General features: G+C 41.7%; 1 protein-coding gene and 2 long non-coding RNA genes across 3 annotated transcripts; 1 reads left to right on the top strand and 2 right to left on the bottom strand.

Annotated features, from left to right (window-relative positions):
- Nucleotides 1-3,966: 3,966 nt before the first annotated feature.
- Nucleotides 3,967-8,111, bottom strand: LOC116786963. The gene is made up of 3 exons (XR_004357122.1): nt 7,573-8,111; nt 4,172-4,331; nt 3,967-4,081 (listed from the first exon to the last, which is right to left on the bottom strand). It is a non-coding gene; the product is annotated as an uncharacterized LOC116786963 (long non-coding RNA).
- Nucleotides 8,112-8,186: 75 nt separating this feature from the next.
- On the top strand, nt 8,187-12,965 carry MRPS33 (mitochondrial ribosomal protein S33). The gene is made up of 3 exons (XM_032688135.1): nt 8,187-8,312; nt 10,634-10,893; nt 12,609-12,965. The coding sequence occupies exons 2-3, from the start codon at nt 10,679-10,681 to the stop codon at nt 12,712-12,714; spliced, it is 321 nt and encodes a 106-aa protein (XP_032544026.1). The 5' UTR covers nt 8,187-8,312; nt 10,634-10,678; the 3' UTR covers nt 12,715-12,965.
- Nucleotides 12,966-19,690: 6,725 nt separating this feature from the next.
- Nucleotides 19,691-25,651, bottom strand: LOC116786962. The gene is made up of 4 exons (XR_004357121.1): nt 23,873-25,651; nt 21,707-21,794; nt 19,962-20,071; nt 19,691-19,868 (listed from the first exon to the last, which is right to left on the bottom strand). It is a non-coding gene; the product is annotated as an uncharacterized LOC116786962 (long non-coding RNA).
- Between the last annotated feature and the right edge of the window lie 102 nt (nt 25,652-25,753).

Genomic DNA, 25,753 nt, shown 5'->3' with positions numbered 1-25,753 from the left:
GCTAAGAGGACTGCTATTTCATACAAGCCCCTCTGTGCCTCCCCCAGTTTACTGTATGGATGCATCAAGCCCAGCCTCCTACCCTAAATCCTGCTGCAGGAAAAACCCGTTGCCTGCTGCAGTGATGAAGGTGACATTGCTCTGAATGCAGGAGCTGTATAGCAAGGTTACTTGCTGCCTAAAGCCAGCTACAAAAGGAAGATGGCTCTCCAACATCACCGTCATTGGGCTCAGCTGAAAACAGGAGATATTACTTCATTAAAATTCATAGATCTTGTGACTTTTATAGAAATAGCAAGTAGAATCCAGGATGGCAGAGATGAGATATTAGGGCCAAAGAGTAATGACTGAGAGCAAAAACTCAGACTTCTGGCTGCCAATAATAAACATATTTGGTAAGAAGTGACTTTTATTCTAAAAGCTACATCTAACACATTGATCTTCAATATATTAAAGCCTGAATAATTCTGATTTTGCTGTACTGCATCGATATGTAGTTCATATAGGCAGTCTAATATCTGCAGCACTGTTACTTTGCTTGACGTGGCAAGTCACACTGTACAACCTTACCTAAACCTCTGACAGATTCCAGAACATGTTGTTCATTCCCTGAAAGACTTTTGGACATGGTTTCTATCAGCAGTGCTTTGTGAACTAATCCACTGAAAGACAGAGCCACAGTCTCTGTAGACCAATAACATGGAGTCTTGTAGTGAGTGTATCACATCCATGACTGGATCCCAGCTGCCAGTTCAATTGGTTGCTTCTTTTAGTCACAAAAGAAGAAAAAGGATTAGTTAAAAATCAGAATTCATAGATGATAAGAAATCATGATGTAATGAACTGGAAAGAAAACCAATAAGCAAAATCAAAAATAGCACCTGCTTAGAAAAACTGTATTCTCTAAAAGCGCTGCTTCATTTTGGAACATGACTCAGAAGACCTCAGTCTTCATCTATTTCATTTGGCTGTGAAGTCCCAGCAGAGTAGATTCATTTAAATTTAAAAAAAAAAAATGTATACATATATATTTTGTGCCTCTGTAATAGCAGCTGACATCTAGGATGATAAACTCTCTATTTAAACACAAGTATGCTTCTATCCTAAACAGTTTTGAATTTACTTCTCTTCATTTATTATCACCAAGTATATTTGCATCCAAATAAAGTAGTTGGTTCTTCAGAATTCATCCATTTGTGCAGTTCATTTCCCCACCTCAAGCTTTATCACTGTGAAATCACAACTGGTAAATGAGGATTTGATTAGATCACAAAAAGAGGATTAGAGCTCCAGATGGGACACACACAGCAGGAAGAACTGAATGCCTAAGCAAGAAGACCTGGTTTCCATGCAATTGCCATTGGTTTGTTAGTCTTAACCAAGAATGAAACAAAGAGAAGGAAAAAAAAATCTGTACAATTCATGCCACCAGTGCTCATTTTGTAAGAGAAGGGAGCAGTTGCTTAAGGACTGTTCTTCTTCTGTCAACACTGGAAGGGATACTGAGCAAGTTTGCAGATGACACAGAACTCAGAGAAGCTGTTGACTCCCTCAGAGGCAGGGGGGCCCTGCAGAGAGACCTCGACAATGAGAGGGATGGGCAATCACCAACTGTATGAAGTTCAACAAGGGGAAGTGCCAGATTCTGCTCCTGGATGTAAGTACAGACTGGGCTACCCTGACATAATTAACAGCAGCTTCATGTCACCCACCAGGACTGAAGAACTCCAAACTAAAACCAAAAAAAATTATCTGTTTCCACGACTCTGCCTTCAAAAGACTGTATGAGGGGGAAAGGTTGATCAATGATGTTTAGCTCTACAAAGAGCACTGCTGAAATGACTGGGAACCTGGGAGTCCAGCCAGATCTCGGAAAATCTGCTGACTTACAAGTCGACATGGTCAGAGTGGCTACCCAGAGTGCTCCCAAAGACCTGATGATTTATCCTGTGCTCAGCATTGGTTAAGATACCCTAAGACAAGAAGGGACCTAAACCAGGAAAACATGGAGAGAAATCTCCATTGGAATGCACCACAGAGATCAACAGGGATATATAGTATCAAAGTCTGATGAAACTCAGGGAAGCCAACAGCTCACAAACCCAAGAGATCTATATCTGAGACAGCATCTTGAAAAGAGTTCAATTGGAAGAAACAGGAATGTGAACTCAAACAGACCCAAAGAGAATCTCCTTGGATTTTCTGTTTAAGAGAATGATGTTGTTCTGAAAAGTCTATTGCTGGAACATTTTTAATTGTACTTCGTTTTTACACCTGGCCAAATAGAGTTAGAGATAAACAACTGGTTTGACCCCATTTGAAAACCTTGGTGGATGTCCTTTCGGATGATTGCTGCAGGGAATGATGGAAGAGAAACTACAGGAGCTTTTATCAGCAGTGAGACAGATGTCTCCATTATTTCTTCGCTTTCCACTGATTCTGTTATTTTAATATTTTTCCTTTTTTTCCTCCCCCCTTCATCCCCCGGCAAGACAGATGTGTCTTTGTTACTGTTGCCTTTAAAAGTTTTATGTGCATGTTGTTGGTAAAGTAACAACAATACTTGACTTCTGTAGTATGTTTTTCACTGGGGGAAGCTGAAGCATTTTCTAAGAATCAATTATTCTTCACAAAGCATTTCTGAAGCAGACATTACTATCCCCAGTTTACAGAGGGATGAAATGGCAGATAGGTTAATTAACTTGCTTAAGGTCATCCAGTGAGTTAGTAATGGAGCTGCAAAAAACCCAAGATTCAACAATTCTCATTCCCAGTCCCTTGACCTAACCACTAAGAAGTATTCCTTCTCTTCAGTCTTAAGTACTTCATTTAAATCTATCACTGATCATTTATTCTGACATATTGTGAACTACAAATTAGTCAGTCTCAATGACAAACATGTAAATGTGTGGAGATCTGCAGCATCCTCCATCACTTGCCTGTTCAGCTTCGTGCACCCCCTGCTATGCTGATCAGCTCATCTTCCATTAAAAATGGAGAACTGTCAATACAGTTTCAGGCATCAGTCCGAGAGCATTGTGTGAAAGAGGAATAGCACTTTCTCCCTTTCCCCAGGAGGCAGAAAGGCTGCCTCAACAGCCTGGCTGTTGGGGAAAGCCGTAAGCTCAAGATGCCAACTGGCTTTGAAAAATAATTTCTATTTTTCTTTACTGCTGCATCTCCCTCCCAAGTGTTTCCAGCGTTAGATAGCTGGAGCGGCAGTATTTAATAGCTACATCTTTGTAGATTTCACTCTGTGGCATTAGTTTGACGAGTCATTTTAAAGTCAAAATATCCTTCAAATGCCCACCCAAAGTCTGTCAGTCTCTTAATACTACACATTCTCTCCAGAGGGTTTTGCACTGCAGTTGTCTCCGTGGCTCAGCATGAATTGCTGCACAACAAAACACAATTAAAGTCTGCCAATTAATCGTGATCACATAAAGAATGAATAACAAATGATTTCTAAACACATATGTAGCCAATGCCGTTTTACCAAATGCTCAGAGGGTCCTTCGACTTCACTCAATTGAAGATGATTTTATTCCCTCATGTCAATATTTATAACAAGAAAATGTTAGAGATCATCTTACAGCTTGATAGTTCTGAGAATAAGACTTAGGAGTGAAGTCCATCACTGTGTCATACAGGAACTACTCAAGTGCCTCATTTCCAAGATCAACTGATACAAGTTCAGACTCTTTTTTCCTTGTAAATGTCGATAAACAAGCATCAATGAGCAAACTAGCACCCTGATCTTTATTTCTGGGTATACCTTTGCCTTCTCAGGACAAACTCACAGTGGCTCAAGTGTCAGATTTTGTCAAAATTTTGCCTTAAAGCCGTTTAACATTCAGTTAAAACTAAAACACATACACAAGAGGAATTGACCAGATAATTAATTCCAGATCATTATTGATCAAATAAAATAATTCCAGACAAAAAATCTGCCAACTATTTGTGGAAAGGTCTTTCTTGTAGTTTATCAAGAGGTCTCTTTCTCTTTTTTCTTGCTGCTTTGCATTCATGTGCTTCATGAATGTCTCTCCATTCCCCTCATGTCTTTCCTTCACAACAGTCCCTGTGCAGAGAATGCCCATGTTGTCTTCTAGCATCACGTCAATTCACTGTCTTTTGACTTCTTTTTTAGGGTTTCACCTTTTTCACTCACCAGTCTGTCACTGATTTTCTTCTAAATAATTGCTAAAAAGTCCAAACACTTTGCTCTGTTTACAGCAAAAAAGCTCAGGAGCATCTAACGACACGTCCATAGAATTCAGCTCGTCACAAACCCATTCCTGTTGCCAGCTTCTGCTGCTTCCTTCCATTCCCTGGAACAAGAAGAGAGAGCAGTTCAGCCACTGACCTGAATGTTAAGCACTAGCAAACTAAACCAGGAGTGCAGCCATGAGTACACACATCTCTGATGGTGATTGCTCCCAGGGATGCATGTGACAGCACTGCCAGGTAGCCAGACTGGCCTGTCTAACCTGTTCTCACCATGAGCATCATCTCAGGGAGAGTGACTTGGGCAGTGTCCTCCATGGTGAACCACATCACTCCGTGAGCTTGAACCCCCTGGCAGAATATAGGGTGACAGTGTTCCAGATGAGGTGAGAAAGAACATTTTGGCTACATGGATTGCAAAATAGACCATGCTCTGCCTCTGCAAATTTGCAGATGTGTTGAGTTGTCACTTTGTTGACTGTTGTGACCTTGATATTCCATCCTGAGTGTCTGTACGCTGCCTTACTGGCACGCTGACCCTGGCTGGGTGCTCTGCAAGCAATTCTCCTCAGAACCACAGCAACAACAACAGTGATATAGTAACATAAATAGGCTCTTGGGAGTGCACATTTTTACTTTGATTTAATAACAGCAATGTCTGACACCAGAAACAACTGATTTCAGAGTAAAAACGGCAGAAGAAGTTAACCAATGGAGACCTGTTCATATGTGTGCTTCCATCACTCCAGAAGAGCCATGCTGGAGTCTGAACATATAGGCAGCAACACCGAGTCTCTGAAGAAAAAATCTTTGTATTGTGACTTAGAGATCTTTTACAACCTAAATGATTCTGTGATTCTGTGACTCCTTCCTACTGATCCTGACCTGTGATGTGTAACTATGAGGGAGAAAGTCAGTTTGTCTACTCTCCTGATCAGGAACAGCTGTAATTCTCACACCAACCTAATCCACTAAATGTCTCTGCCCTGAAACTCAGCAGAGTAACTTAGGCAATCAGACCCCAGGGTGATAAAGCTGAAAAAACAAACAAACAAACAAACAAAAAACAAACACCAAAAAACTGAAATGGAACCAGAATTCTACTTTGAGAGAAAGAGGAAGATGCTCTCCAGTGGTCTATATGCCAATTTTCAAAGTTTGGGTAACATGCAATTTTCAAAGTTTGGGTAATATCCAGAAGAACTGGATATTTTCATTGATGAGGTGAAACAAGATCAAACTGATGTAATTACTGGAAAAGGTAAAATGGAATCTTATAATATTTTGCCCCAATCCTTTTAAACAAATAAACAAATAAAGAAATTTGAAGATTGAGAAGGTAACAGTACATATGAAACCGCCATCACTATTTTAGAGATGCAGACAGTAACTTGTTCCAGTTAATGCTGTTGAGGAGGGGTGGAATGGAGCAGGGATGGCTGCAGAGAATCAGGCTGCTTATCCCTCCAATGTACAAAAAGTGTTTGGAACTGTGTGAGGAAAATGCCCCAAATAGCCAGCAGCCATGTCTCATCAGATTTTCTAAAACTTATTTTCCATGACAGAAGTTATTCCAGTCTATATGGAAGAAGTATTTTTGAACTCAAAATGTTTAAACTACTTAATCATGGAACAAAAAAGTGGTGGTTGCTTAGGAGTCAGCTATCGTAATTTGATTATAACAAGGACAGTCGGTATAAGAAGGAAAAAGGACAGTCCCAGTCAGGGACTGACTCACACACGGAGATGCTTCAGAAAGATTATCCCCATCATGATGGGAGAAATGATGAGAAAATTACGATTCAAAAATAGAGACAGAAATGTAAATGAGAGTACATATGATCTTACTCCATAAAGTCATGATTGCTTGATTAACAAAATGGCCAAATTTGGCTGAAGGACAATTTTGTCTCAGCAGTAGCGTGAAGGAAACACTCAGAAGCTAAAAGCATAGTATAGAACAACATGGAAAGGCAAAAATATCGGGAAGAAATGTTCTGTTCATACAAAAAAATGAAGACTACAGAAATGTGATTACAGACAGTAAAATGGGGAGTGCAACAGTCCTAAGGCGTATGTCTAAATAGAGATGGTAAAACAGCATAGAAGTGGTAGAAATGTTAAAAACTTATATTCCCTTCTTAAAAAGAGGCACTTTTCTTATCTAGTAAGAAAAAGAAAGGAAATAAGCACTTTTCAGTCCATTAGTCAGTAATGAAAATAGAAAGCAATTTCTACTAAAGCTAACATTTTAAAATTAGGATATCTAGAGAACTTTTATATGACAGTCTTTGAATAACTGGCTAAAGAAATTCTATAAATGTTAATTCTTAATAATCATAGAAAGGCTTGGTTTGGAAGGGACCTTAAAGAGCACCCAGTTCCAACTCCTCTCTCCCATGGGCAGGGACACCCTTCCACTAGATCAGGAACATAAAGGAAATTGCAGAGGATCATGCCAATATTCCAAAAGGACAAGAAAGGTGACCAGGGTGCCCAGGCCATGAGGCTGCTCTGCTCGTGACAAGCATGGAAAAGATGACAGAAAATTACTTAAGGAAGGACGATGGAATAACAATGTCTTCAAAGCTGAGCAGAATCTGCTCTTCTAGAAAACAGGTCCAGGCAGACAAACCCAATTTCCCCCTTCAATGGCATTACACGTTTGGCGTGTAAATGCAATCACATAATTGTCATTTAGTCAGATGTTTGCACAGGGTCTGATTTAGCACCTCCTGGCACTGATTAAAAATTAGCATAAATCGAGCACTGGGAAAGCTCACATGAAGCGGGATTGGCAGTGGCCAAAGGGGTGTTGGAGGGAAGCATTAGCAGGGTCAGGTGCCCAGCCCCACCTCTCAGGGGCTCCCCTGGGCACACACCCTGCTCCACTCCAGGTTTGGGGGCACAAGGGTTAGTGACCAGAGACCGAGATGACACTTGTGCTGAAAGACTGAGACTGTGCAGGTGGATTTGCCAAAGCACATATACATAAGCAGCTGAATATCCATCCTTGAAAAAAAGCAGGCAGAGGGAAGCGAAAGTTATGAGGCTACGGACTGGTGAGGAGCACAGGAGACAGGCACCCTAACTTGGGAGTAGAGAAGCAATTTCTCTGTGGTTTGGAGACATGATGAATGACAGGGAAACACTTGGGGCTCCCAAACTCTTCCTTTCATCACCTTTCAGTAAAACTAGATTTTGACAACAGTTGTTCCAGTTCACAGCCTGATCAAGGCTGTGAGTGAAGACACCTGGCTTTCAGCTCTTTGTGTAAACTCATACCTTCTCCCAAGAGTAAAACCAACTTGTTTTTGTTATATTAACCCAGGCAGACATTCTCACGGAGCAAGGCTGCTGACTGAGTGGACATCTTCTCACACCAGCCTTCACTGGCAAAAGGAAAGAAGTAAGATTGTACGTAGTGGCAAAAGGAAAGAATAAGGTTGTATGTAGATTTGTCATCAGAGTCTAATGAGAATGTCTGCTAATTTCACGATTAGATTTAAGCATATAACTCCAAAGGTGCTTATAACAGGAAAAAGAAAAAGAGAGGAAGGCACAATGAAAACGTTCCTGACGTTATTTGGAAATGCCTGTTAACATAGGAGCGCGTAACCCTCTTATGGAGTGATAGTTTGGGTTGTCCTGTGCGGAGCCAGGAGTTGGACTCGACGATCCTTGTGGGTCTCTTCCAACTCAGGATATTCTATGATTCTATGACGACGGGGCTCGGCACCTGACAAGCCGTCATTCATTCCGAGGAAAGAGAAGGTAGGTCCGCCCGTGCAGGCGGGACCGGGGCGGGGACGATCCCGCCTCTCCCCGCTCGTCACCCGCCCGCGCCGCATTCCGGCATCACCGACCGCCCCCTGGCATCACCGACCGCCCCCTGGCATCACCGACCGCCCCCTCGGCATCACCGACCGCCCCTCCGGCATCACCGACCGCCCCTCGGCATCACCGACCGCCCCTCCGGCATCACCGACCGCCCCTCGGCATCACCGACCGCCCCCTGGCATCACCGACCGCCCCCTCGGCATCATCGCTCCGCGCCGGCCGCGGGTCCGCCCGGGCGCTGCCGGGTGAGCAGGGCCGGGGCCGGGAAAAGGGGAAATGGGCCCCGGGTGGTGCGGGGCTGTGTCCCCGGGAGCTGCCCTGCCGGAGGGAAGCGGGTCCGGCTCGGGCTGGATGCGCCGCGCCTGCCTCCGGTGACCTCCGTGCCCCGGGGCGGCCTATTCTTCCCGGTGTGCTCGTGGTTGAAATCAGGAGTCACTCCGAAAACAGAAAGTTTTCCTCCTGTATTCCGAGTGAGAAGGAAGCTGTGTGAGACACGCTGGTGGATTGGGAAATAAAAACAAACAGCTTAGGGCGGGAAAGCTCGCTTTGAGTGGGAGTAAGGAGCGGGGAGGAGGTGGAGCGGCAGCACTGGAGGCTGGTTTTGGTTTTGGTTTTGGTTTAGGTGTGTTAATTACCAGTGGGCGATCCTTAAAATGTCCTCGCTGGAAGTGGCAGTAACAAAACTGTTCTGTCGCATCTCACAGAATCAGAGATCGCCCTAAACCAGCCTTTGGATGGCTCTGGCTCTTGGGAGTTCGTAGTCTTTGCCTTTCTTCTCTCTCAAACATTCTTAGTCTGATGAGGATTAGTGGAGGTCTCTAGTGTTGGCTTGGGCTGTTTAGATTCCTATAGCAGGAATTCTGAAGTGAAAAACAGGTTCATCAGACCACAAGTTTGCATCGTTTAGGAGCTAAAGGTGCTTTCATTTTAAAGCTGCAGTAAGAAGAGATTAAGCAAGCTTTGTTGTTTGAGTCTAGTGATACTTTCAGAGTGATGTGATGAAGATTTTGGGGGAAAATTTGTTGCTTTGTCTCTGAATGTAGGAATTAGGTTTGGCTGTTCTGAAGTGGATGGCTTAGCACCACTTTGTGATCATTGCCCCGCGTAATAGATGCTCAGGTGGAAGTGCTGCCCTGCAGTCACTGAAGAGCTTCTGCCTTCTCACACTAGGCCTGCTGCCTTGGCTTGAGGTCTGTGATACTTAGCCTTCCTTTTTGTTAATTTTTCCATTTCTCTCTCAGACTCAGATTACTTGTAATTACATGCTTCGTTTTTTTCCTGCTTCCTTTTATAGAGCTCTACTAACAGGAGTAAATCAAAGCAGACAGTTGTACATCAGGTCCTGTAAGTGAGGTTATGAATACTTCTAATTTGCATTATTAAACAACAGGCTCCATGTAATCATGCTGAAATGGACTTAGCACTGTCCTTCTGATTACTCTTATCCATGCTCTTCAATTTTCTACGCTCATCTGGAATCAGCTGTGCAATACTTAAAACGAGAATTTTAAACTTTAACCTCAATGTAGTGCACTTAAACCTCACTTTATGTCTCTGGAAACTTATGTCATCAGTTATTCAAAAAGGCACAGTACAGGCCACATACAACTTAAAATACAGAATTATGGGATTCCCATTCTTGTCTATTACAACTCATTTTGCAAAGGAAGAGTAAAGATGTAAAGAAGTGGAAAAGTGGGGAGGATTAGAAAAGCTGAGAGAAAACCCTTCTTCGTGCTCCTTTAAGAGCATGGATGTTGTCTCTGGTGGCCTGATAACAATGGTTTTGTCTTCAAGGCATTTTTGTTGCAGAGGTCTTTAGGAGGGAGATGGCTAAAAGAGAATGGGAAGCTGCTGATGGATTTTCTTGGAAAAAAGAACAGGGAAGTTTTTTTCCTCTCAAAAAGAATGGCTATTGTGGGAGACTAAAAAGAGAATGAAGAAAAAGATGACGTAGATGATTAAGGGAAGAGAATTGAGATGGGAAGGATCTGTGTGATTCATATAGAGAAACATGATTTATTTATTTTTACAGTTGGTTGGCCGTTCTTGTTAGACAGACTGTAACAGTGTTTTAAGTTGGGTGAGAAATTTTCACGAGCAAAACTTCCAGATTGCTTCCTCAATATGTTCAAATGGTGTCTTACCTGGTACTTGTGCAGAAGTCAGCAGTATTGCAGCAGGTGCTATTTTTGGCAGAGCTCACACTGTAATTGTTCCTGTGACGGGAGTTTAAAGGTAGTCTTGAGCAAGCCGAGTGGCATCTGCTAATAAATTAGCCATGGTAAATTGTGCTTCAGTGAAGGTACTTCTATAGCCAGTATTGCTCTCTATAGACAGCAATAGTGTAGTGTCCTAGTTAGGCTGGTAATTGTACCTGACTTGGTGTTGATGTTCTGTGTGTGCAAAACTATGTACTAAGGATTAGACTGATTTCATGCGAGGAAGGTGAGACTTCAAACATGTGATCAGTGTACGATGTGTTGTTTCATCTGCCTTAATTCTGGGATAGCCTGTGATGCTCAACCATCTTAGAGTTGTGGCTCTCTTGTGTTTCCTTTTGCAGGAAAGTCCATCTGTCTGTCTATGTGTGCCCACTCTTCCTTGAGACATGTCCAGTGTTTCCAGTTACGCCCTCCGAATGGCCCGGCTGAGTGCTCAGATATTCGGAGATGTTGTCAGGCCGACTGACTCAAAATCTATGAAGGTGGTGAAGTTGTTCAGTGAGCAGCCCTTGGCCAAGAGGAAGGAGGTGCACAGCTGGTACCCTCCTCACAACACCTACTACGCCCTCATGAAGAAACTCCGCTACTTTGGTCTCTACAGGTACTCTCTGGGCATATAGGGTTGGGAGCAGGACTGGAGATGGGAAAGGGGTGGATGTGAGTCCGCTGACAGTCGTTTTCCTCAAGGGAAAGAGAGAAAAGTTTTAGTTCTGAATATGGTGCATATGGAAATGCACACTCGATTGTTGCACTGAGGGCAAGGAGCATAAAATAAGTGACTGTTGTCTAACTTTTGCCATAATTGGAACCTTTTGTGAAAAAGACTTCAGGTCCAGTTTTGGGCAACCAGTTACATAAGAAATAGTTCCTGCTTTGGCTTTGTGGGGAAGGGAAGAGAGCTTTCTCATAGACAGGAGATGGGGCTGTAGTTCTGAATATGGCAAATGCATGTGCTACAAAGAGGTGATGTTAACGCCAAAATTGCCCCAAGTCAGCCTTATGATATATTTCTCAATCATTCAGCAGCTAATAAGTGAAATGTAGAAGAGAAAGAAAGTCTATGTTAGGCCAGAGGGCTTTTTCATCCTTTAAAATAAATGAGGTTAAATTAAATTCAAATGTCGTTTAAATAGCCTTGTTAATTCCAGCTTCATCCAAACCAGTTGTCTAATTTCCACGTGAATTTCCGCAGTCTCTAGCAGAAAAAATTTGCACTACTAAAGAACATCAGCAGGAGTCAAATGCATTTCTTTCACTTCAATCAGGTAGCACTAAAGAAATCCTTTAAAAGAGAGAGGCTGCCAACCCTATGAGATCAAACTAGATAAATTTCTATTGGTAGTATCACAATACGAGCCATCAAGGATTGTGTCCAGGATGCTCTTAGTTTAGGTGGGTGTCCAACATTTTCTAGAGTAGATGTTTGCTTACACAGAAAGCCCCAATGACATGTCCATGTTCCTTACTCTTCCCCTATTAATCTCAAGTTCCTTCTCTAGCTGGTCTGTATACAGAGAGCTTACGGAGGGTCAGGCTTGCAGCTCAGAGATATGTAATGAAGAGTCACAGACTAACAGGGCCTGATAATAAATCACAAGCTTTTTGGTACTATTTAGAGAAGTTGTGTAGAAAAATAGCAGTGCAGCAACCCTAGGCCACGTAGGATGCAGTTATGACTTTTGAAAATTGCTTTGCACTGAAAAATACAGGGACAGAGATTAATCAAATTTATTAGATCATTATTGAGGATTAATTATCTCTACCAGCCCCTTCATCCTCCTTCCTATTTTATTCTCCTGTTAAGATTCTACCACTACTCATGGTTTCTTCATAACTCATTCTTGAAGTCTCCTGAGAGCAGTGTCATGGGCTGTAATTACTGCTAAGCATGCCCCTGTTTCCTTAGAAGCTAATGACCTGAACTTAGTATCTAGCACAGGAACACAATGTGCTATTGCTAGACTGCTGGGCCAGATGAGAAGGGGGGAATCTCATTCTTGTCTCTTGCTGATTTTTACATTTTACTGCTCATTTAAGCACAGTGCATCAATAAATGCAATTGAAATAATACAAATATGCACACACCATTTTTTGCTGAAAAGGGCAACCTTGTTAGTTCTGAAAGTACCAGAGGAAATCTCTCGTTATTTTTCAGTGATACTGTAGCAGTAATAAGGAATACATTGCAGTGAGTTTCAGTATGGACTTTGTGGTTAAAAAAAAGGGTTTTTTTCATTATCACATACTTCAAAGAGCCTTTCACATCTCAGTATTCCAAGAAACAGAGTAAACTTTTTTACTTTCCTCCTAATCTAGGGATGAGCATCAAGACTTTAAGGAGGAGATGAGGCGATTGAAAAAGCTCCGTGGGAAGGAAAAACCAAAGAAGGGGGAAGGAAAGAGAGCTCTCAAGAAGAAATAGTTCTATTTGAACAGTATCATTAACTACTCTGGAAATGCTGGAGAACAGCTGGAGAGGGTTTGGCACGTGAGCTGCTTGTGGGGCACAAGAAACACACTGTGAAATAGTGGACTCCACCCTGGAAATGCAGTTGGGTCTTTGAAGTTTTATTGGGTTTGAATTTCTGTGCTTTAAATATACTGTATATTGTAGCACATTATTTTGTCAGAGCCCTCTCTTACCCAAGTAATAAAAACAGTAATAAAAAAAAAGTGCTCAGTGTTTTTCTTGACACCACCTGTAGCTGTTTCAATTTTTCTTGATCTGGAAATCTGTTTGCTTCTCATTGTCTGTTTTACTTTCTTGTATTAGTATCAACACTGTGGCCACAAAAAAATAAGTATTCCTGCTTCTACTGCTCCTTGTCAAACTTGCCTGTTTTAATGAGTTTCACTTCAGGTAGCTTTAGCTATTTTTTTTTTTTAAGTTGCTGTTAGAGTTTGTTATTCTGCATTTTTCACTGGGCAATACTTCCCACTCCGTTGCCTGCCCACAGCATTTACATTGTTTCCTGAATGATTAGCTGCTGCAACAGAAGAGGCTGAAATATTAATTAATAATTAAATAACTGAATCCATAAATAATGGAATTATTACATGCAATAATGAAATTTAAAATAATTTTATTACAGGAAACTTACTCTGATTGCCTGGAGGACATGCATGAAATACTACCTAAGATGATGAACACTTTCATTAGCATTCAGTATGGGGTTTTATCACTAGGCTTCTTCAGTGTTGTTAATAATAATGATTGTATACATCTACGATTCTTACCTGGCAGTCCCTGTCAGGGAATAGAAAGTACAGAATGCAGCTGTGCTGCTCTGCCTGGCCATGTGTGCATCTTGCCTGTGTGTGCCCTGAAAGAGCATCTTTTAATTTTTCAGGTGACATAAGTGTAGAGGAACATCCTAGAGGGAGTAAATGAGAGTTATGGAAGATGTGGAGCGACTGAAGCAGAAAGTTGGAGCGCAGTTATCTTGGGATATGCTTGGTTTTGTGTACAGAGGCATTCTGAAGTAGGGCTCAGTACTAAACTTACTGACATTTCTAAACCAAATAGTTTAATTTGTTTAGTTGTTCAAATTTAAGTGTATTTGAAGGTATCTGAGCGTTGAAATTGGTGGATCTATATAAATTTGTAACAGCTGAACAGCTCGACTTCACCAAGGTTATTAATGGAAGTGCTGATTCTGTTAAAGGTGTTTCTGATCAGCTGTGTAGTTCTTGTTCCATATCCTTACTGAGTGTTACCTGCTTTTCCAGGCTCTAAGACATGCTGATTTTAGGAAATCTGAAGTGTTGTGGGAGAAGCACCTGAGTTCTTACCAGTCAACAAAATGCTATCGAAGTTAATACAAAATATGTATCGCTCTGTACTGTAGTGGTGAGTTTCTCTCTTATTCTAATTTAAAATCCTTTTGGTAACTTGGAACTTGGTAACTCTAATGGGCTTGTGGCATTTCAGTATTATGGGTTGTGACCTGTCTGGTAGTGAAGTATCCAGAGCCTGTGCTGGGCCCTCTGAGAAGTCCTTGGTTCCTGGGACATGTGCATGCAGCTGAGGGGAAGCTGTCTGGTTCCCTTGAATTTCCCTTCAGAAAGAAGAGCAGCATGGAGTCACTTACTAGGTAGGAAAGGGAATTATCTAAGTAGAAAGGTTGCTGCTGCCTGACACTCTTTCTCACTATAGGTGTGAGGGGTGAAGTTGCTTATTTGCCTGTTTTGGTGGAGAGAAAGACCAGTTCTGAACCTCTTCAGCAGACCTACTGCAGCAGCTCTGCACAGCTCTTGATGTCCTCTAAAATTAACTCCCAGATCAATAGAAATGTTTTCCCTGCTGTTTAACTCTGATGAAAAATCAACAGCATCTCTTCTGTTCCTGTGAAACACTTGAAGCTCTCATGCTATAAACATGTAAGAGGCCAAAAGCGGTGCGTGCATCAAAAAGGGAATTATGGTTCTACTCTGGTAAAGGAAGTATGCATGGTCTTAAACTTTGTGTGTGGAGGGAGACCTGGTTATGAGTATACATACAACAATATATAAAATACTTAGTGTGATTGGCCATGGCTGTGCTTTGGAATCCACATTTAGCCTACTAAAGGACTGGGAGCAGTCAGTGTTACTGGTATTATGTACCTTAGTGTGTCATCTTGCTGTACACAGATATGGACTCAGCAGTGTAGTATGAGATAATTAGGCTTGGGAGGTGGATCTGTTCTTCCTTGCTTACTCCAAGCCACCCAGCTATTACGGATATCATGAACAGGAAAGTGAATGGCTTGCTTGGCTACTCAGCTATAATGATCCCACTTTCTCTGCAACTTGCCAGAGCAAACCTGCTCTAGAGTCAAAGCATTGCTCTGGGAACATACTTTGGGAAGTTATTTACCACAGCATATCCAAAAAGGGAGAGAAAGTGCCTGTGAAGTTAGCAGATATGAAACAAATGGACTGGATTGTTGATTTTCATCTTTTCTCTGCAGCTTCACAAAAGCAAAGTGGATGGAGTAAAAGAAAAACACAACCTTTCTGGAAGAGTAGTATAAGCACAAGAGAGGTTCCCCTGCCTAATTTTTCATATCTTTTTTTCTGTGGTACTCATCTGCTAGAACTTGGTCTTCTCAAAAATGGCTGTTTTCCCTTGCCTGAGACTTCACCATGAAATAACAATGACTCAGCCATTATTGGAGTATATCCTAGTGTTGGGATAATCCATTGCTTGCTGGGAGCATTAGCATAACTATTTTGTTCCAGAAAATACAGCCTTCTCTCCATAGCTGGGATAGAAATAGGCACTTTCCTACCTCCTTTCTAATCTGTGCTCTGTCATTTAGGAATAGACATTGCCTGAAAAAGACTACTTTTTGTGCATCAAAATTAGAGTCTAGACAAATTAGGAGTCAGTCCTGACACATCACACCAGGGATTAACCAGGTATTAACACAGTATGTATATTTAGGAGAGAAAGTAGAGTTCCAGCCGTGTTCTGAAGGGCAAGGATAGTAACACTTACACTTTGTACAGCTATTGGTATAGTGACATATCCATTTTCTGCACAAATACCCAAGTTCAATTAATGTTTATTTTTGGCTTTCCCCTTACAATGATTCTTTTCACCGTTCAAACTGCTGCATCTTGTTGCAAATTTCACTCTTCTCCTGAGGGTATGAGCTGACTGTCTTCAGCAGATGTTTAGATGGATGTTTTAATTCTTGATCGGAATAAACCTGGTTAGCTGACCTTCAAAGTACTGAGAGTAAAAACCCCAGCCTCCTCCCAGTCCTGAACACTTTTATTAAGTGCCACTGCTTCCTTATTTTGCAGTGCTTTAACTGTGTCTGTCTTTAATTAGACTCTGGTATGATATATTCATAGCTGCTGAGCGCTGCCGTGATGATCACAAGCTGTTTTGTAAACAGGCTGACCCAGTTGCTGTATATATCCTACAGGGAATGCAGCTATTGCCAGAACCTCTTCCTATTGAAAGTCCTGCAGACAGGCAGAAGTTCACTTGCATGTTGCCACACTTTATAATACTGGAAGGTAAAAAAACCCGCAGTCTTGCTTTCTGTCAAAGGTACCAGTGTATTGAAATATATGTCCTCTGCTCAGAAAAGTAATAACTTGAAAAAAGTTTCCCCTAATGTGGAAAGAGTTTAATCTACTTATTAAAACAACATGCTGAGTTTACACAGGTCAGTGAAATGCACCTGAGTTACTCTATGGTTTTAGACAAATGCTTTTTCTTACTTGCCTTTGTTTCCCCTGGAGTAAAATTAGAATAATCATCACTTAGTGAATAGCGTCATGAATTTAAGCTGCTTCCAGGGTGAGAATTTACCCCAGGAGAACCTTGTGTAAAGAGCAGCTTAGTCTGGCTGTGGTAGGACTTGTAGCTCTGTGTATTTCAGAGCTTTATTTCAGAGAGATGATTGTATGCAACAGTTGATGAAATTTTTAATACATAAGCTGTGCTATGTTAATGTTTTTGCTGTTCTGCTTTACATGTTAGAGACTTCAAATGCTGAAAAAAATTATGATTTGGTCAGATTGTAAAAATTAAAAAAAAAGTGACAGATATTTCTTAAACTGTAAATATTTTTGAAATTTTAAAGTGTCTGTGCATGTTCCTCTACCACTTTGAGTTTGAAGTCCATTTTAGGGTAATTTTAAAAAACAGCAATCAACAAAGTCTCTATGTTTTGGAAAAGCTTCACATATCTGAAAGGCAGCTTTGATGAGGGAATGACTGTGTTTTATATGTTTTTTTTTCTTTCTTTTGAAGCAGAAAGGATAATATGCAAAGAAAACAGATGTTACAGGGATCTTAGAACGATCCTCTTGAACTCAGTTCTCCTCTGTAAATGATTGTGGCACTTTTTGTACAATCCCTTGGGAGTAGATCCTGGAAACAAAATCCTTCAGGGGGAGTTCTCTGTTCATTATCTTGATATTGAGATGTGTGAGAGCAGAAACTCTTCCTGTTTAACCTCTTCTAGGTGCAGCATCATTTTTCTGAACTGTCCAAACCACAATGGAAAACTCAAATGTTCTAATAATTGGGAAAAAAAAGGATTTATGAGGCATGTAAGAGTAAGCAGAAATAAAAATAATACCCTTGTCATAAATCTTAGAGGTAAAACTTAAATTATGCGTGGGCCATCCATTTAGGATGGATCTTTTTGTGCCTGCAGAACTGGGGGAGCATGAAAAAAGGCATTTTTGCCTTTCCATTCAATTTCTTTCTCCTTCTTTCTTTTCCTTGTCCTTTTTCTCAAGTGTAATAATAATAATGTGTTGAGTACAGAGAGGAAGGGACAGACAGGAGAACATCTGAAAGAATTTGCTCGTGAAGTCTTAGTCACAGCAGAGCACAGCTATAATGTGTTCAAATGGGGAGAAGCATGACTGTAGACAGATATTAGAGGGACATCACCACCACACTGGCTGAGAAATTATTTAGAGTTGCCTAAGAGGATAAGTATGAAATCAACAGGATAACAAATCATGACATCGCAGTGTCTTTATACGTATTGTGTTGAATTGTCCTGGGTGGAATACTGGGGTAAATTCCACAAAGTCAAATATTTATAAAAAATTAGAAAATCCCCTAGAAGTGGGTTTGTCTTATATTGTATGAGTCAGGCAGAGCTAGGCAGAACAAATGTTATAAAAAGTAGCACTGGGACCACTTCTCTCCTGGAAGAGGAGGCAGACTGAATGACCTAATGCATTTTCTCATATCATAGCTAGGTCTGTGAAAACAAATCTCACCAAGAGCTAAAAAAGGATTTTTATATCCATTAGGTTTTCTGTCTATGCTTGAAAGTACTTCACTTCATGCCAGGGCTCCTAAAGCTGTTTGTGAATATTTCATAGAGTTCAGAGGGTCTCTCCCACTTCAGTTGTTGTTTCTGTGGGTCTGATGTTTGCCTCGTGGGCTGCTTCAGTAAATATGCTTTTAATGGTATTAGGAGCAGAAACCACCTGAGGTCCAGAAAGTCTAAAAGCCATCCTCCTGCCACACACAGTGGTGCGTTCCTGCAAATATGTAATTGTAAATGCATCACATTCCTCAGTTTCCTCTACAGTCTCACCTGAATAAAAGTGAATGGTATCACTTGACCCCCACCTTTCAAAAGCAGATGTCTAAAATGTGATTCCAGATTCACACATCTCCAGAAGTGGTTTAGAAGCTATATGAATACTGAATATCTCCAATTGGTATCAATGGGATTTACCTCTGCATAACAGGTAGTTAAATCCTATGCCAGCATACAGAGCTATAGTCTTTAGCCTTTGACAGTGGTCTCTTCAGGACAGGGCTGATGAAACATCATCTCTCCAGAGACTCTGTCATGTCTGTGCATGCAATAGCTGCTTCCCTGGTGATATTCAGTGTTGATTAGAATAATGTAATGCTGTCTGGGTACCATGCATTGGTTTCTGCAGAGAGCTTCGGGTGGCTTAAGAAGTGCCTCATCCTCTGAGAGAGTGGAGCATACAGCTGGGGTGGGCTGTGCTGGCCCCTGGGTGTTGCTGCCTTATTTACAACCAGCAACCACTATGGACAAGGTGTGACTTTTCCAATTTCTGTACTTGCCTGCAAAGGAGCCTGTGTGTTACAGGCAGCATCAAGCTGCTGCTTAGAATATTTCTGGAGAAGCAACAGACAATGACAGATGATCTGAAAGATGTGAGGGTATTGCATTCAGTAGTGAACTGGCTAGTTAGCAGAAAAGTTCACTGTATTTTTTTTTAATTATTTCTAAGATGCCAGAATTTATGCTGGTTTTTTTTAATTTAAATAAATGAGATACGACTTACATTTCAGCTGATGTTATTTAATATTGTGTTTAGTTTGTAGGCATAGGAGCATTTAAGTGGAGGCTCCAACCTCAGTTGGTCTCAGCTGGCTTGTCCAAACTGGCACATTTATATCGGAGAGAAACCCCTGAGTGAGGCAGTGCAGATGCCACCCAGAGAGACAACATCTCTGGCTGTGAGTGGATGGGAGGTGATTAGAGCACGGGCTGTGTGTGAGGCAGCACGTGGTATTGTTTGGCTGTTTGAACTGGGTCTGTTTGGTGCAACTGATGTGCAGGTAAGCGTTGCTCACAAGCTCTGATCTTCACAAATGCTTTTTGAATGAACAGCATAAACCAGAGAGTAAAAATTAGGCTACAGAATCTGAGTTGTTACTGACAACTGGAAAGTAACACTGCAGCCTCTTTATTTTTCTGCTTTCGCACTTATTCATTCTGCTTATATGCTGTGATGTTTGCCAAAATATTGCTCTGTTGCCTGACACCAGTACAGCCAACAGTATGATATGTCTCTGTATTTTCAGACTCAAGTTGTTTGATAGCATCCTCAAGTTTATTAATAAACATTATTGCCCTCTGAGGACAGATAGTAGGGTACTGACTAGGCATGCAAACCACTTAAAAATAAGATAAAACGAAGATCTGAGCTGGAGTCATGTAGAATTCCCCCAGAGGGGGGTAACAGAAATTGTGTTCATTTACCAAAATGATTGTGTCTTCTGGAGAGAGAGGTCTCATTATATCACAAAGGAATACCCACATCCAAGGGCCTTCAGCATATCTGCAAGCTGCACACAATCTACAGCATCAGAAACATTGAGAGGCCATTGACCACTGCACCAGAAATTTTGCCTTTGGCCAAGTGCATACTCACAGGAATGATAAGAATATAGCACAGAGTTGGGAGACTGTCCTAATTCCTACTTGCTTGTCAGGCAGCTTGTCTTTATGGGAGAGACTAAATGACTGTGAGGCTTGTGTTGTCTCAGTGGTAGTGAGGGTTAAAAGACAAAGATGGATTATTGAACTGTGATACTGACTCTGTCATTAAAAAGTACTTATGTTTAAATACATAAGATGTGCCTATGTATATTAAAATATAATCATTCATTTTAAAAGTTTATCCATACTATTTGACCTATCACTGAAGAACAATAACTCTTAAAAATCCAACGACGTGGGGTATTGCCCTGAAAAACCATGATAGGTCACCATGTTCTCTCTCTTCCACGTCAACACTGCAGTTTCTGTATTTGATTCCTATTATTGATTTAGCTTTTTTGGACTCTTAAAGTTTCCTTACTTCAGGGCAATACCAACCCTAATGGACTTTTTCTGCTCAGAGAAGAGACTAGAAACTGCAAGGTGCAGTTACTATCTACACTTTTATTAGATCAGAGATGTAGATAGTCACCAACATGTCTGTAAAGTGCTGGAGAATCAAATTACAACAGGTATTCAGGCCAGGGGATGCTCACCTACTCTGGAGATTATGAAGAAAAATCTCAAGACTGAAACATAATTGAACAGTCATTTTCTGAACAGCAAAATGATTGAGGTGGTATCCTTTCCTGCCCTTTCTTGGAACACACTCAATCACATTAGTGGGGGTTTTTTATGCTTGAATGGAATGGTTTTGAGTTATAAAATGTGATTATTCACGCTGCAATAATAATGCGAGGAATCTAAAACTGTTTAGTCCTTAAAGCTGATCAGCTTATCACTATCCAACACAAAGGACTCAGAAATCAGATATCTGAACAAGCTGAATGTGTTAAAGCAGTGACCAGGGATGCTACAGGAACAGGAGGGTCTTGACTAATCTTCTCAAACATGAGATTTGGGCCTGGTTTTAGTTAAGTATGTCAGGCAGGAAAACCAGTGTTTGTTAATCCTTTGTTTCCCTATTTTCATCTGCTTCTCATTTCCTAGGAGAGCTGCATCTTCTTCTCCAGTGTCTACTTCTACTGCATTCTCCCTCCGTCTAATCTTTTACCCCGTCTTTGCCCCTCCTGTTCCACTGGCTGCTACTTCTCTTAATAGTGGTTTTGGGGCTCATGCTTTCTCTTGATGGTCCCTTATGTGCTACATCTGTTGGTATTTACACTGCTGTTCCATGAAACGTTTGCTTTCTCGGCTTCCCACGTGAGTATGGGAGCGAAGGCGGGAAGGAGCAGAGGGAGGGGCGGAGCGCTGAGCACACACACCCTGCGGGACCCCAAAGTCACTGCTCAGGTGGAGTAGGAAGGAAACGGGTCAGCCCTGTGCTCGTGTGACACCAAACAACGGGCATGGTATGGGAGCAACGTATATGAAAATCACTGCCATCTCCCAGTCCCATCACCTTTCCTGCTCCCTGCCTCCAAAGGAAAATGTTTTGGTTTATACTTCCTGAAGGCTGTGGTTAAGAACAACAACAGTTTTATAAATAATGACTCTAAAATAAATTACACGTGAATCAAATGAAAGCTATGTAAATATTCCAAATATTATTACAAGAAAATCTAGAATAGGTTATTATTTATATATAAAAGAAATCTTGTTAGATCAACATTGCTTTTAATGGTAGAATGAAAATTGAACTAAGAAGCTGGAGAATTCACTTTCCCCCCCACCCACCTTCTTTCTATTAGTAGTCTCTACCCAACCTCATCACTTCTTTTCATGTATTTAACTCAAAGGCAAAGAGCTATGAAGTCTCCATCAGCTGAAAAAAATACAGATGATACTGTTCAGCTGCAAGTTCAAATAATCATAATATTACCTAATTTCTCACAGTAGTTACGAATTTTTCAGGTTTAGCAGAGTCACAGACTGGTAAATGTCCTGAACTAGTTCTCAGGAAGTTCCAAAGGAAACAATACACACGATCTGTACAGGAACAGTTTAAAGGGGGGAAAAAAGAAAAAAAGAGGGGGAAAAAAAAGAGCAGCCTTGTTTTCTCTGTTACCTCACATTGCATCAATCAGACAGCGATTCCTAGAAACACAAAAATATGTATAGTATATCTTAAACTGAGTGAGATGTAGGTGCTAAAGAGAGGGGGGAAAAAACCATATGGATTATTTCCTCAAAAAATATCTTCAGCATTCTTTTCCTGGAGAGCAAAGTAATTTTCTTAAGTGTGTATTATTCTGACTAGTAATCAGAAAATGACTGAACTGTGGACAACAGCCTAATATTTGTTCTGCTTCACATTTTCTGTCTAAGATAACAGGGAACATGACTGGTGTCATTAGAAGTTGTGCTTTCACAAATCATGCAGATCCGTATTTCTTCTGTTAAGACTGAGAATTTAACCCAGCACTTTCAAACATGCATGGGCCAAGCACAAATGCTACCATGTATGGGACAAACACTGTCTTTTCAGTGTGTGAAAAGGCTAAGCAGTTTTTTGAAATTTGGGTAAATTTTAAGAGCACTTCAGACATCCAGTGCTCAATGTGTATCAAATTTTCACACCATTTTAAAAAATCATACCAATTATCATATCAATATGCAAATTTTGTAAGTCTTTGATAAGAAAATGGAAGGCTAGGATTCTTTTAAGATACTCTCTTCTATTGAAACAATATAATAAATGAGACCAATATTAAGTTTCATCTAGTATCTCTTTTGGACATTCATATTTTGGAGTATCTCACACTTTTTTTGGGGATGAAGAGATAAAGATCAGAAAAGATGTGTCCAAATGCTCACAGTGAGGTAGTCATATAATTTTTTTACTGGCTTATTAAAACATTGTTCTCTGAAAGTGCAGGTGTTGATTAGATCAGGCAAATGTTCTGGTCGTGGGCAGTCTAGATGAAGACTCTTTGTCTTTTAAGTAACAGCTGGACCTGTTTTCTGACCCAAATTAAAATGAAAAAATTCTGAGGAGGGTCAAACCCCAATGCATTAACCAAGAGTTTGATGGGAGGTGGCAGGTTTTACATTTACAAGTATGCATTACCTGCTGCAATACCAGATAAACTGGCTGTGCTGCATTGTAGGAGCCAACCAGCCAGCAGCCCACAGAGTTGATAGCAGAAACCTGCCTTTCACCTCTAGGTTGTAAGTTTGATTTTGACCTATGTTGGTAATGAAAGCTGGTCTCTATAAAAGATGTCGATGCCATCAATTATCAGTAGATAGGATTTCATATCACCAAGAAATAGTTACAGTTATTAATGATTTATCTTTCATCATGATGGATTAGGCAGGGAGCCAAATGGCCACCATGTGAAGTAGTAGGGAATTCCATTTATTACTAGGTGTGGATTTCCCCAATCAAAAGGAAAGTATAGCATAAATAGTAGATTTTCTGTCTCCTTCCTCCACAGCAATATTTTAAAATAGTTCTTTAGGTGTTGCTTTTTTTATCTCATGTATTGCAGGTGGTAATTCTGCTGTGTTTCCAGTTCTCAGTATTATGGTTTAGAATTGCAGCTCTTCAGTGGTACATCAAATGTAATAAGAAAGTCTAGTATTTTATGTGAATGAAAATATTATTAAAAAAAATCAGAAGCTCAGAAGAAAGGCACTCAAGAGTACTAATAGCATTGAGAAAGGTATTACAAGTTACAAGATTGCTAGTCTACTAATTCCACTGCTAGGGCTATGCCCTGGACATAAATTGCTTGGGGAATAAAACAAGAGCTATGACTATGTTCTGTACATTGAGACTAAATTATCCCTTGGTATAAATTTCATGGAAATGAATGGACTTGCTCTGTTAGTTAATTTATATTACTCAGCTGGCCTTTCCACAACAGGCCATGCGCCTGGAGAGCCATCTCCTATTACCTCTGTTGCCTTTTCCTTCAGAGATCAGGGAGATTTGTCCCAGTGTTTAGTTCTCAGCGTGGGTGTTATTTTCCAGGGTCTGTGCGCATTTTTCACTACCATCGCACTTTCCCATCACATAGCAGGAATTGCTGATAATTATCCTTTTCATTACTGTGGCTATTAGAGAGAAATTTCTAAACTTGGCGAACTGCTTAGTCTATGTACTTGGGCAGTCTTTTTGTTGACTGCGCTGCAGGCCACAGGTCATAGGAAACCCCAGGCTCCTCTCTTAGGAGAGTATAGCCTGTCAGATAATCAATTAAAATCCACTGGAATATTAACTAATATTAACCAGATTATTTTGCTTATTTCTGTGTTCATGTGGTGTTTAATACTGCATAGCTCTCTAGAGGAGAGACCCTCAGCTGAATTCATGCCCGAAGTTCCTTTCCCCCGTAACACCAGGGTCTGGTAATTCCAACTCTCATCGTGTTTTTCCTGTGTCTGCACAGTAAATTGAAGTTGTGTTTATTTAGCAGTTGCAGCACTGCTGATATTGAACTGAACTTGAAAGACTTTTCCACGCCAACAGCCCCAGCATGAAAGGTGAAATATAAATCTCAAATCTATCACCGGGATTATTACATTTAGAGGTTGTATGTTTTCATGTTCACAGCTGAAGCAAAACAAAGATAAGGATGTTTGCACTTGCATATTTCAACCTAATATATTTTAATTGGCTACCATAAAATACATCAGGTTGTGTTAGAACAGCGTTTGTGCTCTCTGAAGTCCTGCTGCCCTTCTGGTACAGCAGCTTGTCTTCGCAATGCATTAGAATAGTGCTACCATTTCGGTGTCTGTAGTAACGACCTTTTCAGCGAGACAGCAGCTCAAACCCCCTGATTTAGCCAACGCTTTATGTGTGTGTGTGTAAGCAGCATTTCAGTGGGTGTGGCACACAAGGATACGACACGGCTCCAGGTTTTACTTTACACTGGCACTTTGGGGAAAGATGGTCACAAGCACCGGGGACAAGGTGGGGAGCATCTTTGGGGGCAGCAGTAAGAGCCGAGTCCAGCTCCTCCTCGCTCCTGAGCTGGAGGAGGGAGCGGCATTTCCCAAAGCACCGCTTCGGTGCCTCTGTCACTCGCACCAGGGGACGGGAGGCCACGGCAGGTCCTGCAGTGTGAGCCCACCCGTTATCGAGGAAAGTGCTGTACGTCCTGTCATGCACACACAGGGAAGACGAGATGGACATTCGGCCACTGGGATCTGCTCTCAGACCTCCAGACTGGACAAAGCCAGTCGGAGAACGGGAGAGAGGTGTTACGAGGGGACGGAAAGGGTCCTGATTCCTGCTGAGCCAGACTCGGCCCTTCCCTCGCTTGGAGCGCCCTTTGTGAAGAGAGAGCCAGCTCGGGCAGCCCTGTCAGTGGGAAAAATATGGATTTTTATCGATCCTGGCAATCGATTATTTCAGTTCTAACCAGAGTTACAGCCAGCAGGTTAACGTGTGATTTTTGGGAGCGCGTCAGTCGCTGCCGCACGGCTCGTGTTTGCCAGGATTCACCCCAAAGCCGCCGCGCCGCTGTTCGCCGAGGGATGCCCGGCATCCCATTCGTTCCTCGCTTTAATCTCGCCAGCACCGCGCTCCCGCATTTATCTCGGGTTTCCCCGCTGCTGCTGAGGCCGCGGCTGGGAAAGACCTGGAGACCCCTCTGCCATGATGCCCAACCCTTCCCCGGCGCTCCCGCTCCCGCTTCCCGCTCCCGGGACCGGCCCGGCGGGGGCCGCCAGGGGGTGCTGCGGCGCCAGCAGGGGGGCGGGGCCTCGGGGGGGGCGGGGCGCGCGCCCACGTCCGAGTTCCCAGGGCGGCGGGGCGGCCGCGCCGTGACG

This window comes from Chiroxiphia lanceolata, chromosome 5 (assembly GCF_009829145.1).
Source record: "Chiroxiphia lanceolata isolate bChiLan1 chromosome 5, bChiLan1.pri, whole genome shotgun sequence".
In the NCBI taxonomy this organism is placed as follows: domain Eukaryota; kingdom Metazoa; phylum Chordata; class Aves; order Passeriformes; family Pipridae; genus Chiroxiphia; species Chiroxiphia lanceolata.
The sequence above is the reverse complement of the archived record's forward strand: the minus strand, read 5'-3'. Positions and strand labels throughout refer to the sequence as shown.